Source organism: Neolamprologus brichardi, chromosome 3 (genome assembly GCF_056152115.1).
Source record: "Neolamprologus brichardi isolate AB-2024 chromosome 3, ASM5615211v1, whole genome shotgun sequence".
In the NCBI taxonomy this organism is placed as follows: Eukaryota; Metazoa; Chordata; class Actinopteri; order Cichliformes; family Cichlidae; genus Neolamprologus; species Neolamprologus brichardi.
Window position 1 is genome coordinate 17,548,547 of NC_142106.1, and position 13,954 is coordinate 17,562,500.

A 13,954-nucleotide genomic window follows, 5' to 3' on the forward strand; every position below is an offset into this window, starting at 1 on the left:
AGGAGGTACACCAGAGAGATAGAAGGCAGGAGAATAAACCAGCTGTTCTCCACGGAACCAGCCAAGGTGTACTCTCAGTGACAGGGGAACAATATGAGAACAGCACCACCAAGGCTGGAGACGGAGCAATACCGGAAGAGCATATGGGAGAAGGACGCAACCCATAACGGCAATGCTCAGTGGCTAGTGGATCTGAGGGCAGACCACAGCAACCTCCCCGAACAGGATCCAGTAACCATCACAGCGGCAGACATCCAAGAAAGGGACTCCAGTTGGACAGCACCAGGCCCTGACATGGTTCACACCTACTGGCTGAAGAAGCTGACTGCACTCCACCAACTGCTAGTTGATGAGAGACACCCGGAATGGCTTACCGAAGGCCGGACAGTCCTGATCCTCAAGGACCCCCAGAAGGGACCGGTGCCCTCCAATTACCAACCAATAACCTGCCTCAGCACCACATGGAAGCTCCTGTCAGGCATCATAGCGGCTAAGATGAACAGGCGCATGGGTCAATACATGAGCGGGGCACAGAAAGGGATGGGCAAGAATACCAGAGGCGCAAAACAACAGCTACTGGCAGACCAAGCAGTCAGCCGAGACTGCAGGACCAGACTGACCAACCTGTGCACTGCCTGGATTGATTACAAGAAGGCCTATGACTCAATGCCCCACACCTGGATCCTGGAATGCCTAGAACTATATAAGATCAACAGGACCAGGGGTAGGCAACTTTTCTGATGGCGAGTGCCATTTAAAATTTCCACAGAAGTCAGTGTGCCATATGATTGCATTAGCAATAAATTTAATAACGCTCTATATGAACAGTTACACAATATATAGAACCACTTTATAGAATTATATTAGTTTGCAGATGTTGGCAGCTAAAAGCGAATAGTTATCAGCTATTTTGAAACAAAAAAAGACACTTTTTATCCATAACAAGAACTCCATAACAGCAAATGAACTGTACAACAGAAAATACAAATGCTATTTATGGTCTCCTCACAAGAATGATAAGAAAAATAAACTAAGCCAATATGGCATGTTTGTTAATACAGAGGCACACATGTTAATGTGGTCTTTGGTCTCCCATTCAGAGAGACAGGTCTCCGAGTGTCCAGCATTCAGACGGCTACCAGAGGACTCATGTGAGAGAAAATCTGCTCAGACAGATATGTAGAGCCAAATACTGTCAATAAGGCCTCTGCAATGTTCTGAAGACAGTTAAACTTGTCAGGTAGCGATGTCCAGCAGGTGAAAATGCAGCTCCATGAACACGCACAGCTGTGGATTCCAGCTGCTTCGATGTTGCATTAACTGGCATTAACTCAGCCAGTTAATGCGAGACAAATCTAGCTGCTAATTAAAGATTTCTGGTTTGATCAGAAAATAAAACATTGGTCCATACACCTGAAAGTCCCAAAAATCCATTGTGTCTCGAGTCTACGGATGTATCCGTGTATTTCCGTGGTGCTGATGCTGTGCTGAGCGAAAAGCTCCTGAAGCTTTTGAAATGTCGGAATGTGGAAAGCTAACAACGTCCCTCTCACCAGTAGGCTAAGTTATTTTTAGCCAACTACAAGTTGAATCTAGTAGTTGGGGTTGTTAGCTAAGATACCGTCGTTAAGAAGAGGAACAACTAATGTGTCTATGCGAGCTGATTTGCGATGTGCACCGCTGGCGCAGCCATTTATTTTTTGATGCACCTTCTCAGATTAATTCACTGCGTGTCGTGCCCAGGGCTGGACTGGGACAAAAAATCAGCCCGGGCATGTTAACTGAAGACCGGCCCACCAGGTATTAAAGCCATAAAGCCTTTGAATGAAAACAAACACTGTTGTGACAGTGATGTACAATGTTGTTGGTATATGTATGATTTCTATACATTTTATGTCAGATAAAAACTTTGGTTGTAAGCTTCAGATAATCATTTAATAACAGCCATACATTTTAAATGAGAATAAGAAAGTATTTCTTTGTGTCCCTCTTTCCCTGCCCCACCTGGCCCCCCTGGCAGAACTTTGCTAGATCCACCCCTGCACAGTTACCAGCCGTCAGCTACATAGAAAAGGATCTTGATGTTATTTGTCTCTCAGAAACAGTTCATAAATTCGGTCCAATTTATTCATGTCACCTAAAAGGTAAACCTGTTTCTCCATCACCTGTTCAGCTCTGATGATTTAGTAAGGACATCTCCTGGTTTCATCTTCATGTTTCCCTCTCACCAGATAACCAAACTGACATAATGACCAGCAGCTTTACAGCTGTGGCTCCAGCAAACCTCAGCTGATAGTAGAAAGTAATATTAAATCAATTCTAACAACAGCTGATCAAGCTTAAACATGCTGCTGTTGTTTAGCGTGACATCTGGCGCAAAGTGGGTGATAAACAAACAAGAGAGAAAAGCCGATCAGCTGATCATTGATCAGTTTCATGATTAAAGTAACAACAGGAGAGGGAGGGGAGAGAATGAGAGGAGAAGAAAAGGCAGCTGTGCAGCGTAATTACAGAATAACTCCACATTTTTGTCTTTTTCCATCCTAGCTGGAGTCCGGGACAAACTGCGTCCCTTCTCAGCTCAACACAAAATGCCTAATAATTTCTCTGAATGCGGGACGATTCCATCTTTTTACGGGACGGTTGGCAACTCTACTAACTAACCTTATGAATAAAATAAAGTTCACTATCAGTAACACCATAGCAACCACCCAGCTGTATAGAAACTCTGTCATGCTAGCTAGTGCGCAGCACAAATTATTGTAGCTGACTGTAAAACTTTGCACAACGAAAATAAACTTCACCTAAACTTGGTTTATATCTGACCCAGATAGACTGCAGGTCATAACTTCTTACCTGAAGTCGGACCGGCGGCACCTCGGGTCTCTCCTCCTCCTGCCTCCCCTCTCCCTGATCCACCTGCTGGCCTCCACCACTTGCTAATGTTACTGAATCCGTGGAAGCTCCGCCATATCCACCAACAAACAACTGAGTTATTTTTACACACCGGCCAGCATCTGGCCAATCCACCACCTTTCATTGTTTATACTGTTACAAAAAAAAAAGAAAGAAATTATCGGGCCACCGAGCAAATGCCTGGTATGCCCGATGGCTAGTCCAGCACACGTGCCTAGGGTTGCCGACCCCTGAACAGCACCCTTAGAGCCTTCATCAGGAACTCAGTGGGGATGTGGCAGACAACACTGGAGGCCAACCTCAAGCCCATAGCACAAGTCACCATCAAGTGCGGGATCTATCAAGGAGATGCTCTGTCCCCACTGCTGTTCTGCATAGGCCTGAACCCCCTCAGTGAGATAATTGACAAGACTGGCTACGGATAGCGACTAGGGAATGGAGCAGGTGTCAGCCACCTCCTGTACAGGGATGATATCAAGCTGTATGCCAAGAGTGAACGAGACATCGATTCACTGATCCACACCACCAGGATATACAGCAATGACATCGGAATGTCGTTCGGTGTAGTCAGATGATGACAAAGAGAGGGAAGGTAGTCAGAACTGAGGGGATCAAACTACCAGAAGGCAACATTGCAGACATAGAGTGTCATGGTCCTGAGTCTGAGGACTCGGTGTTTTGTTTCTTTCTATTATTCTTTGTTCTCGGTTATTCTGTTTTGTCTTTTGTTTAGGGTTGCTATGTGTTAGTGTTTTTGTTTTATGCCTGCCTGTGTTCTCTCTGTCTGTCCATGGTATTATTGTGTCTGCTCATGAGTCTGCCTGTCAAGTTCGGTGTCCAGTCTGGTTCTCTGTGTCTGTTGGTTTCCTGTTTTATTTTGAAAGTTCATGTCTCATGTCAGTGTGTTCAGTTTTACCTCTCCCCTGTCTCGTTAGCCTAATTGCTCCCAGCTGTGTCTCCCTCCTGTGGCCCATTCCCTGATTACTCCCCATGTATTTAAGCCCTGTGTTTTCCTGTGCTCTCTGTCGCGTCGTCTGATTGGTTCCATGTCTGTCTGCATTATTCTATGTTACCCAGTACTCATTCTGTGTCTCTCTGCCATCTCCCTTTGTGCATTTTGTTCCTCCTCCCGTGAGTGTCTGGTTTAAGTTTTGTTTGTTAGTTTTCCCAGTTTAGGTTTGTTTACCCCCTGCTCTGCTCTTCTTGTTTTGTCACCTTCTCACCGCTGTAAATAAACACTCACTCGCACCCCAGCCAGTACCTGCATTTTGGATCCTCCTTCCTCACCTCCACACGACTGCCGCCCCAGCCGTGACAGTACGACGCGACCACAAGATGGATCCAGCAGCTTTGTCCGGGGAGAGCGACCTCACACGCGCCCTACGCCTGGTGGACTGGGTAACCCACACCTCCAATGCACGAGCGAAGGTTGTGGGGATAAATGCCATTGAGGCTATCCTGGCCGGAAATCCCTATCTCCACCAGGTCCGGGGATTTACTGACTTAATCGCTGATCTGCATAAAGCCCGGGAAGCGGTGCAAGCTTCGGAAGATTCTGCCCCGCAACAACGGACAACGACCGCCACAAAGCAGCCGTCTCAGATTCACCCACCGGAGGTTTCACGGCCCGACCCCCCAGGGGTTTTTCCCTGCCTGTCGGAGCCGTCAGCGGTGGGAAGGAAACATTCGCGCCACCGGCGCTTCACCCCACAGCCGGATTCAGGGACCCCTGTGCGACCAGCTGTGGTGAGTTTTAAGGACGCTGGTGCTTCTGGGACTGTGTTTTCTGGGGCTGTTCATGGGGAGAGTAGAGACAGTTCACGGCGCTTACCTACCTTCGTGGTAACTGACCTCTCACAAGTTGGCATTTTCAAGACATCCAAAACAGTAACTGACTGGGTTTCATCCACTCCACTACCAACTCCAGTCTCACCTCAAACAGTACATCAGCCTTTAGCCAGTTCATTAGCCCAGCCTGCATCCATTCCATTAGCCCGGTCACCCGCTCCCTCCATACTGGAGGCTGTGTCTGTGCCACCCATTTTGAATCCCGTTCCTAGCACCCATTTTAAGCGGAGAGACAAACCCAATAAAACCACTCTAGTTTCTCAGAAACTGGCTAATCTAGAGACTGTTATTCACCCCAGGGCCTCCCCAGAGGCTGGGTTTCGGCCCCCAGCAGACTCTGGACCCCTGGAGGCTAAGAACCCAGCTGAGGACTGCACCCGGCTGTCGCTGCCTGAGCAGGGTCGGTGCTCCGCACAGCTGCAGTCTGTTCTGTGCCCGCCAGAGGTCCCCGCACCTACTGGATCTGTTCTGTGCCCGCCAGAGGTCTCCGCACCTGCTGGTTCTGTTCTGTCTCTGCCAGAGGTCCCCGCACCTGCTGGTTCTGTTCTGCGCCCGCCAGAGGTCCCCGCACCTGTTGGTTCTGTTCTGCGCCCGCCAGAGGTCCCCGCACCTGCTGGTTCTGTTCTGCGCCCGCCAGAGGTCCCCGCACCTGCTGGTTCTGTTCCGTCTCTGCCAGAGGTCCCCGCACCTGCTGGTTCTGTTCTGTCCCTGCCAGAGGTCTCCGCGCCTGCTGGTTCTGTTCTGTGCCCGCCAGAGGTCTCCGCACCTGCTGGTTCTGTTCTGCGCCCGCCAGAGGTCCCCGCACCTGCTGGTTCTGTTCTGCGCCCACCAGAGGTCCCCGCACCTGCTGGTTCTGTTCTGTTTCTGCCAGAGGTCTCTGCACCTGCTGGTACTGTTCTGTCCCTGCCAGGGGTCCCCGCACCTGCTGGTTCTGTTCTGTCTCTGCCAGGGGTCCCCGCACCTGCTGGTTCTGTTCTGTCTCTGCCAGAGGTCCCCGCACCTGTTGGTTCTGTCCTGTGTGTGCCAGGGCTCCAGTGCCCACTGGTTCTGAGACTGTTTTCGCTGGGGGGCCCGAGGAGCCCGTCCAGCCCCAAGACTCGTCAGCTGGAGGGCCCGAGGAGCCCGTCCAGTCCCAAGACTCGTCAGCTGGAGGGCCCGAGGAGCCCGTCCAGCCCCAAGACTCGTCAGCTGGAGGTTCAGGAGAACCTAGCCAGCTTCCTGCTTCGTCAGCTGGAGGTTCAGGAGAACCTAGCCAGCTTCCTGCTTCGCCAGCTGGAGGGCCCGAGGAGCCCGTCCGGCCTCCTGCTTCGCCAGCTGGGGGGCCCGAGGAGCCCGTCCAGCCACCAGCTGCTCCATCAGCGGCTGCATCCACGCCTGCAGCAGCAGCCGCATCCACGGTTTCGTCCACGCCGCCGCCTGCTGCAGCGCCTCAGTCTCCGGCTTCCACGCTGCCGCCAGCTGCAGCCTCGGAGTCTCCACCCACGCCAGCTGCAGCCTCGGAGTCTCCACCATCATCGCCCACGCCAGCTGCAGCCTCGGAGTCTCCACCACCATCATCCACGCCGTCGCCTGGTCCGGCTTCACCACCATCATCCACGCCGTCGCCTGGTCCGGCTTCACCACCATCAACTTCGCCGTCGCCTGGTCCAGCGTCAGTGTCTCCACCCACGCCGTCGCCTGGTCCAGCGTCAGTGTCTCCACCCACGCCGTCGCCTGGTCCAGCGACAGTGTCTCCACCCACGCCGTCGCTTGGTCCAGCCTCTGCATCAGCGTCGCCTGGTCCAGCCTCTGCATCGCCTTCGCCATCGCCTGGTCCAGCCTCTGCATCGCCTTCGCCGTCGCCTGGTCCAGCCTCTGCATCGCCTTCGCCTGGTCCAGCCTCTGCATCGCCTTCGCCTGGTCCAGCCTCAGCTCCCGCCTCGTCTGGTCCAGCCTCAGCTTCTGTCTCGTCTGGTGCTGCGAAGGCCACGCAGCCTTCAGGTCCCGTCTCGTCTGGTGCTGCGAAGGCCACGCAGCCTTCAGGTCCCGTCTCGTCTGGTGCTGCGAAGGCCACGCAGCCTTCAGGTCCCCAACTGCCGCCTCAACACCGTCGGTCATCTGCCAGGCCGCATGTTGGGCATCTCCGTCACCGTGGCCGGCCTCCGGACTTGCTTTCACGCCGCCGTCACCGTCCGCACGGTCGGCCCCCAGAACTGCTTCCTCGCCGCCGTCGCCGTCCGCGCGGTCGGCCCCCAGAACTGCTTCCTCGCCGCCGTCGTCGTCCGCGCGGTCGGCCTCCAGAACTGCTTCCTCGCCGCCGTCGCCGTCCGCGCGGTCGGCCTCCAGAACTGCTTCCTCGCCGCCGTCGCCGTCCGCGCGGTCGGCCTCCAGAACTGCTTCCTCGCCGCCGTCGCCGTCCGCACGGTCGGCCTCCAGAACTGCTTCCTCGCCGCCGTCGCCGTCCGCACGGTCGGCCTCCAGAACTGTTTCCACGCCACTGCCTACTGCGTGGCCGGCCTCCGGACCTGTCCCACTGCCACTGCCATTCACATGGTCGGCCTCCGGAACGGAACTGTTTTGGCCTCCGGCGCTGTCGGCCTCCGGGTCGGCCCCCTGAACTTGTCCGTCTGGGCCTTTTTGGCCTCTGTCCCTCCGTCCTGGTCCCCCACCGCCCGCCCTGGTCGGGTCGTTTTCCGTTTTTTGGTTTTTGCAGGGGGGGGGGGGGTTTGGACGGTTTTTGTGTTTCTGTTGGGCTGTCTGGAGCCAGCCCTTGAGGGGGGGGTACTGTCATGGTCCTGAGTCTGAGGACTCGGTGTTTTGTTTCTTTCTATTATTCTTTGTTCTCGGTTATTCTGTTTTGTCTTTTGTTTAGGGTTGCTATGTGTTAGTGTTTTTGTTTTATGCCTGCCTGTGTTCTCTCTGTCTGTCCATGGTATTATTGTGTCTGCTCATGAGTCTGCCTGTCAAGTTCGGTGTCCGGTCTGGTTCTCTGTGTCTGTTGGTTTCCTGTTTTATTTTGAAAGTTCATGTCTCATGTCAGTGTGTTCAGTTTTACCTCTCCCCTGTCTCGTTAGCCTAATTGCTCCCAGCTGTGTCTCCCTCCTGTGGCCCATTCCCTGATTACTCCCCATGTATTTAAGCCCTGTGTTTTCCTGTGCTCTCTGTCGCGTCGTCTGATTGGTTCCATGTCTGTCTGCATTATTCTATGTTACCCAGTACTCATTCTGTGTCTCTCTGCCATCTCCCTTTGTGCATTTTGTTCCTCCTCCCATGAGTGTCTGGTTTAAGTTTTGTTTGTTAGTTTTCCCAGTTTAGGTTTGTTTACCCCCTGCTCTGCTCTTCTTGTTTTGTCACCTTCTCACCGCTGTAAATAAACACTCACTCGCACCCCAGCCAGTACCTGCATTTTGGATCCTCCTTCCTCACCTCCACACGACTGCCGCCCCAGCCGTGACATAGAGAACAGCTACAAGTACCTGGGGATCCCGCAGGCGAATGGGAACCACGAGGAGGCCGCTAGGAAAGCTGCAACCACCAAGTACCTGCAGAGGGTCAGGCAAGTCCTGATGAGTCAGTTGAACGTTAAGAACAAGATCCGGGCTATCAACACGTACGCCCTGCCCGTGATCAGGTACCCTGCTGGGGTAATAGGCTGGCCAAAGGAGGAGATAGAAGCCACTGACATCAAGACAAGAAAGCTCCTTACCATGCATGGAGGGTTTCACCCCAAGTCCAGCACCCTGAGGCTGTACGCTAAGCGGAAGGAAGGGGGTCGGGGACTGGTGAGTGTCAGCACCACAGTCCAGGATGAGACAACGAACATCCAAGAATACATCACGAAGATGGCCCCAACTGACCATCATGGAAGGACAGGCCCCTGCACGGTATGTACCATCGGCAGATAGAGGAGGTGGCTGATATCCAGAAATCCTACCAGTGGCTGGACAAAGCTGGACTGAAAGACAGCACGGAAGCACTAATCATGGCAGCACAGGAACAAGCACTAAGCACAAGATCCATTGAGGCTGGGGTCTATCACACCAGGCAAGACCCCAGGTGCAGGCTGTGTAAAGATGGAACATCTGTGCCGAGTATAACCTGGAAGTTTCGAGGTCAAAATGGGAAACGCCCCCAAGGGTGATGGAGAATGACAGAGCTAAGATCCTGTGGGACTTCCAGATACAGACGGACAAAATGGTGGTGGCTAACCAACCGGACATAGTGGTGGTAGACAAACAGAAGAAGACGGCTGTAGTGATCGATGTAGCGGTTCCGAATGACAGCAACATCAGGAAGAAGGAACACGAGAAGCTCAAGAAATACCAAGAGCTCAGAGAAGAGCTCGAGAAGATGTGGAGGGTGAAGGTAACGGTGGTCCCCGTGGTAATCGGAGCACTAGGTGTGGTGACTCCCAAGCTAGGCAAGTGACTCCAGCAGATCTCGGGAACAACATCGTAGATCTCTGTCCAGAAGAGTGCAGTCCTGGGAACAGCTAAGATACTGCGCAGGACCCTCAAGCTCCCAAGACCTGAGCTTGAAGGATTGACCACCCACAGGGGCGAGTGGGGAATTTTTTTTTATACATATATATATATATATATATATATATCACTTAAGATTATATATTTATTTATTTATATATTTATTTTCTTATACTTTATGGATACTCAAAAAACAACAACAACACAAGCTAACAAAAAATAATTTTACATAAATTTGCTTTTATTAAAAGAACGCACATTTTTTTGCATTAAATTTATTCCAACATCTTCATAATTTTACATAAGATTCACCTTGTGTTCACAGTACCACCATCTTTACCATAAAAGGATATTCTGTTGTTGGCTCACATTACATTAACATAGCATTTGTCACACTGTCTTGCCACAGAAGCCACAGTGAGCATGTTTAAAAACTGCAACAGTGTACTCATGTCTACAATTAGGCAGAGCAAATAGACCTGGGCTTCACTAATAATATTTATTAACACACTGCTCCCTGTTTAAATATACATGATAATATGAGGTGGCTGAAGTTTTCACTCACACAGAATAAGAACAGAGATAATATTTTTTTTTAAACATGCAGGTTGAGATATTTGTAATTTGATATAAACTGCCCTCTTTTCACAAATTAGAAATTAACTAGAAGTTAACTAATTAAATGTGTTTTGAACCACAAAAATGTTTCATTGTATTTTATATAAATATATATAAACATATGTCACTTTTTCTAGATTTCATGATACAGATGGCATTAACAAAGAAAATAAAATGCACACTGAAGACCAGCATTCCCTTTATTTTTAGTCTTGTACTGTGCAGTAAAAGTTATCCAGATCCATGCCAGTCAGTTGTGGGTCTCCAACCAGCTCACTACTGCCATCTCTGTTTGGAGGCACAATACATTTCAAAACAGTTATTTGTTAAAACAGTCTTATCTGGCTGCTGCACGATAGACCGAGGAGACTCATCAACACATTTTTGCCTGTGGGTTTCTCGTGTGGGGTTTTTTCTGAGATGTTAAAAACAAAGCTGAAAATATCAACAGCATGAAACACGTGCATGCTGTGTTTAAAAATATATATAATTTAAAAACCAAGAATATAACATTACTGTCAGATTATATATCCATCTTGTCCAAGATGTATTTTGTCTGGCCCTTTGCTCAGTGATAATGGGCAGAGGCTCCAGTCCTGCTGCAACCCTAAATTGTTCCCAAAATATGGGGTGAGCATTAAGGATTAAATAGTCTACTTTTAGTTTAAATTACCTTTCACATCGCTGGGTTTCCCGACCATAGCATACATCACCTGGACTGATTCAAGTGCATTGTCCTCTGCAGGCATATAACAACAAAACATCATAAGAGTGATTTTTCTTTTCATTACATTTAAAATGTAAATTGTTCTCACTCATTTCTGGCTGGGACACTTAAGTTATGTATGGTCTTCAGAGCGATGTTACTTTTTATATGGTGACATGTTTTTCTTCATGTCACAATCTATGCTGTTAGATCATGTGTAGGGGAGAGTAATGCAGACAACCAAAGGCAAAAAAAGGATTCTTCACAAAGAGTGAGGCTTTTATTATGGCTGCTGGCAAACTACAAAACAATGGGGAAAGGCGAACCAAGATGAAGCTAAATAATAACCTAAAATGGGAAAACCAAAAATAGACATGAAACACCCTAAACATGAAATCTGGTGTGGGTGTGTGGATACCTGGAACATGGAAACTTGGAAACATGGCATGAACTTAACAGACAACCTGACCGAAAATGAATGACAAAGACTACCTGAATACACATTAGGGTGACAAAGAAAGAGGAAACACATGCGAAGCACAGCTGGGGCAACTTGACACAATGATAAGACAGGAGGAAGTAAATTGGACATACTGAGCATGGGGCGTGAGACTTTCAAAGTAAAACAGGAAACACAAAGACTAAGACTCGTGGATGGGATATGGGAACAGGGAAATGAGAGATGAGACACTGACTTAACTATGGAACACATACAGGGGGCATGACAGGCTTGGGTGGGGGGGACACATGACAGATAGGGGAGACATGAAATGAGACAGGGAGAGATGTAAACAAGAAGAAGAGACGAGACACAAAGGGAGAGAGCAGGAGAAAGGGACAAAAAGGGAGATAAACACATCATGAGACATAAAGGGCAATGGAGACCTAAACACAGAAGACAGACTCACACGATGAAGACACAACAACATAAACAACAATATGAGGAGACACAAACATGGGAGGAACCTAAACATACAAGAACTAAACAGGGAAACAGGACTCAAAACATAGAGCCAAATAAAGCCTAGACTAAATAAATAAACTAGAACATAATAAAACACAAGTCACCAAACTCAGAATGCTGGGTCAAAAACTCCTGAACCATGACACTTCCCCTAAACATCTAAGCAATTAAGGGTATTATAACTTCAATGTTTTCAGTTTAGGCAAATTACCTTTCGACATTCTTGGTTTTGTGATGAGGGAATATGTCTCGTTGTTTTCTTCAGCTATGCTCACTGCAGGCACTGAAATATAGAGGCAAGTCAAGACCTTAAACGAATATGATATGGGCAGACATTTTTTAGTTGAAATTTTAAAAAAACAACAACAACAACAACAACAACTCCGATTCTAGACACTCTTTCTATATGATAACAATGTCAAAGTGCAGACAGTAAAATCAAAGAGAAATACCAAAACCAGAGTGATGGTTAAAACTTTTTGTTGTTTTTTGGTTGAAAAGGCTGACTTTTTTTTTTTTTAAATTGAATCTCACTAAAATAAACAAACTTAACAAAAATTTTTGAGCTTCCAATTTATAAACATTGCTTAAACTTAAACAGTCTGTTTTACAGCTGATCAAAAGGTTAGGACCACATGCCTTTAAAATTTATAATTGAGATGTTTTTTTTTTTTATGCACCACAGTGGAGGGGGCGCCACAATGGAGCTTCAGGAGGTGAAAGGGGCATCAAACGGCCAGTGGCTATATCCAGATGTTGCAAAAAGCATCCCTAATAACTGAGGGCCCTTGTTTGTGTGGTAACGACTGGGTTTTTCAACACGCCAACACTACAGTACACAATGCCCGCAGGACAAGGGACTTCTTCCAATAATAGCTTCACTCTTTAGGACTATCGTGCATGTTCCATTGATCTAAATTCAACTGAGAACCTTTGGGGATGAATGGCAAGGGAAATTTACAAAAAATGGACTACAGTTACAAAAATGGACAACAGTTCCAGACAGTAGATGACCGTCTTCACCACTTGGAGAAATGTTCCCACTCACCTCATGGAAATGCTTGCATCAAGCATGCCACAACGAATCTTTGAAGTGATCAACAATAATGGTGGAGCTAGTCATTATTGAGTTCATGTTTGGAACTTTGATTTCTGTTTTGAGGGGGTTTACAGGTTCTTTTGGAGGTGTGGTCCTAAGCTTTTGATCAGCTGTAAAACAGCACTATCTTATGAATGAATGAAGGTGCCGGCTCAAAACATGTCTCACTCCCATTTCTTCTTGTTGGATGTTGAAGCTCTACTTGGAAACTAGTTAAGATCCAACCATGATTTTTTGGCATTTTTCAAGTGGTCATAAACTTTTGATCGGGACTGTATATCAGTTAATATGTTGTCATCATGTTGCCTCGCAACCAGTAGGCTAAAGTGACCCATTTGTAGCATTTATGCTTCTACCATAAGAAAGCACAACATATTTCTTTCCACAACAGTAACATGCAAATTATTACAAAAAAATGTTATTAAACATGGTATATTTTGACATCATTATATTGCCTAATAACAACTAGTGTTAATTTAACTGACCAATCTTGCTTGCGAAGTAAGATTATAAAACGGTACCACCTTCTCTTTTTTTGCAGAGGGGGAGGTAAAACTAGCTATCATGGTCCCTGTTTCATGATAATGTAACAAAATGATAAGAGTAGATATATAGACACATTTCACATTTTATGTCAAAATAAAAAATATGCTTTGTAAATTGTCTGGAGAAACTGTCATGGGTAAAAATACTTTATTTTTCAGTCAACTGAATCATTTTTTAGTCTCCTAAAGTGTTATGCTATTTAGTCAACTTAAATTATGATTTTAGTTGCCTAAATTGTGACTAAAACAAAATCATATTTTATTCAACAATTTTACTCAAAAGTCTGTTATAATCTTCTCATATGAAGTCAAATGAGACAAGAGTAAAATTCAATGAATTTTGACAAAAAACTAAACATACATACATTTTATCCACAAGACAAAATACATGTACTAAAACTAAATTAAAAACTAAATGAAAATTTCCTGTCAAAATTAACAGTGACAACAACCTACCGAAGGATTAATATCAAAGACCGAACAATACCATATCAGGGCCATATCCTGGGGTTTACTAAAGGATTTACTAAAGGACTGTGTTTCTAATTTCCATGATCCTGTAGATTTGAAGTTCAGTTTTTTTTTTTCTTAAACAGATGTTTGCCTTCCTGACCTGTTTGTGCAGAAGAGGGAGGCTGGAAGGAGGCAGTAGAATTGTGAGCACCTGCTTATGAAAAAGACAAAATAAACAGGAAAAAAGTATGTTTATTGTTATAAAATAAAAAGTCATAAAAATAAATTGTTTTGATGAGCCAACTGTCGGCATACTTGGTGTCAAAGAAGTTTCTTCTGTACGAC

At 47.2% G+C, this 13,954-nt stretch overlaps 1 protein-coding gene across 1 annotated transcript in view; it reads right to left on the minus strand.

Moving 5' to 3' along the window:
* Nucleotides 1–10,092: 10,092 nt before the first annotated feature.
* LOC148103689 (high affinity immunoglobulin gamma Fc receptor I-like) overlaps nucleotides 10,093–13,954 on the minus strand; it is a 14,754-nt gene continuing 10,892 nt past the window's right edge. The window contains exons 6-10 of the mRNA XM_087838185.1: nucleotides 13,925–13,954; nucleotides 13,770–13,820; nucleotides 11,724–11,795; nucleotides 10,516–10,581; nucleotides 10,093–10,130 (exon numbers count right to left, since the gene is read on the minus strand). The exon at nucleotides 13,925–13,954 is cut by the window's right edge and continues 129 nt beyond it. Coding sequence (XP_087694311.1) covers nucleotides 10,093–10,130; nucleotides 10,516–10,581; nucleotides 11,724–11,795; nucleotides 13,770–13,820; nucleotides 13,925–13,954 — 257 coding nt within the window. The remainder of the gene's footprint in view (nucleotides 10,131–10,515; nucleotides 10,582–11,723; nucleotides 11,796–13,769; nucleotides 13,821–13,924) is intronic.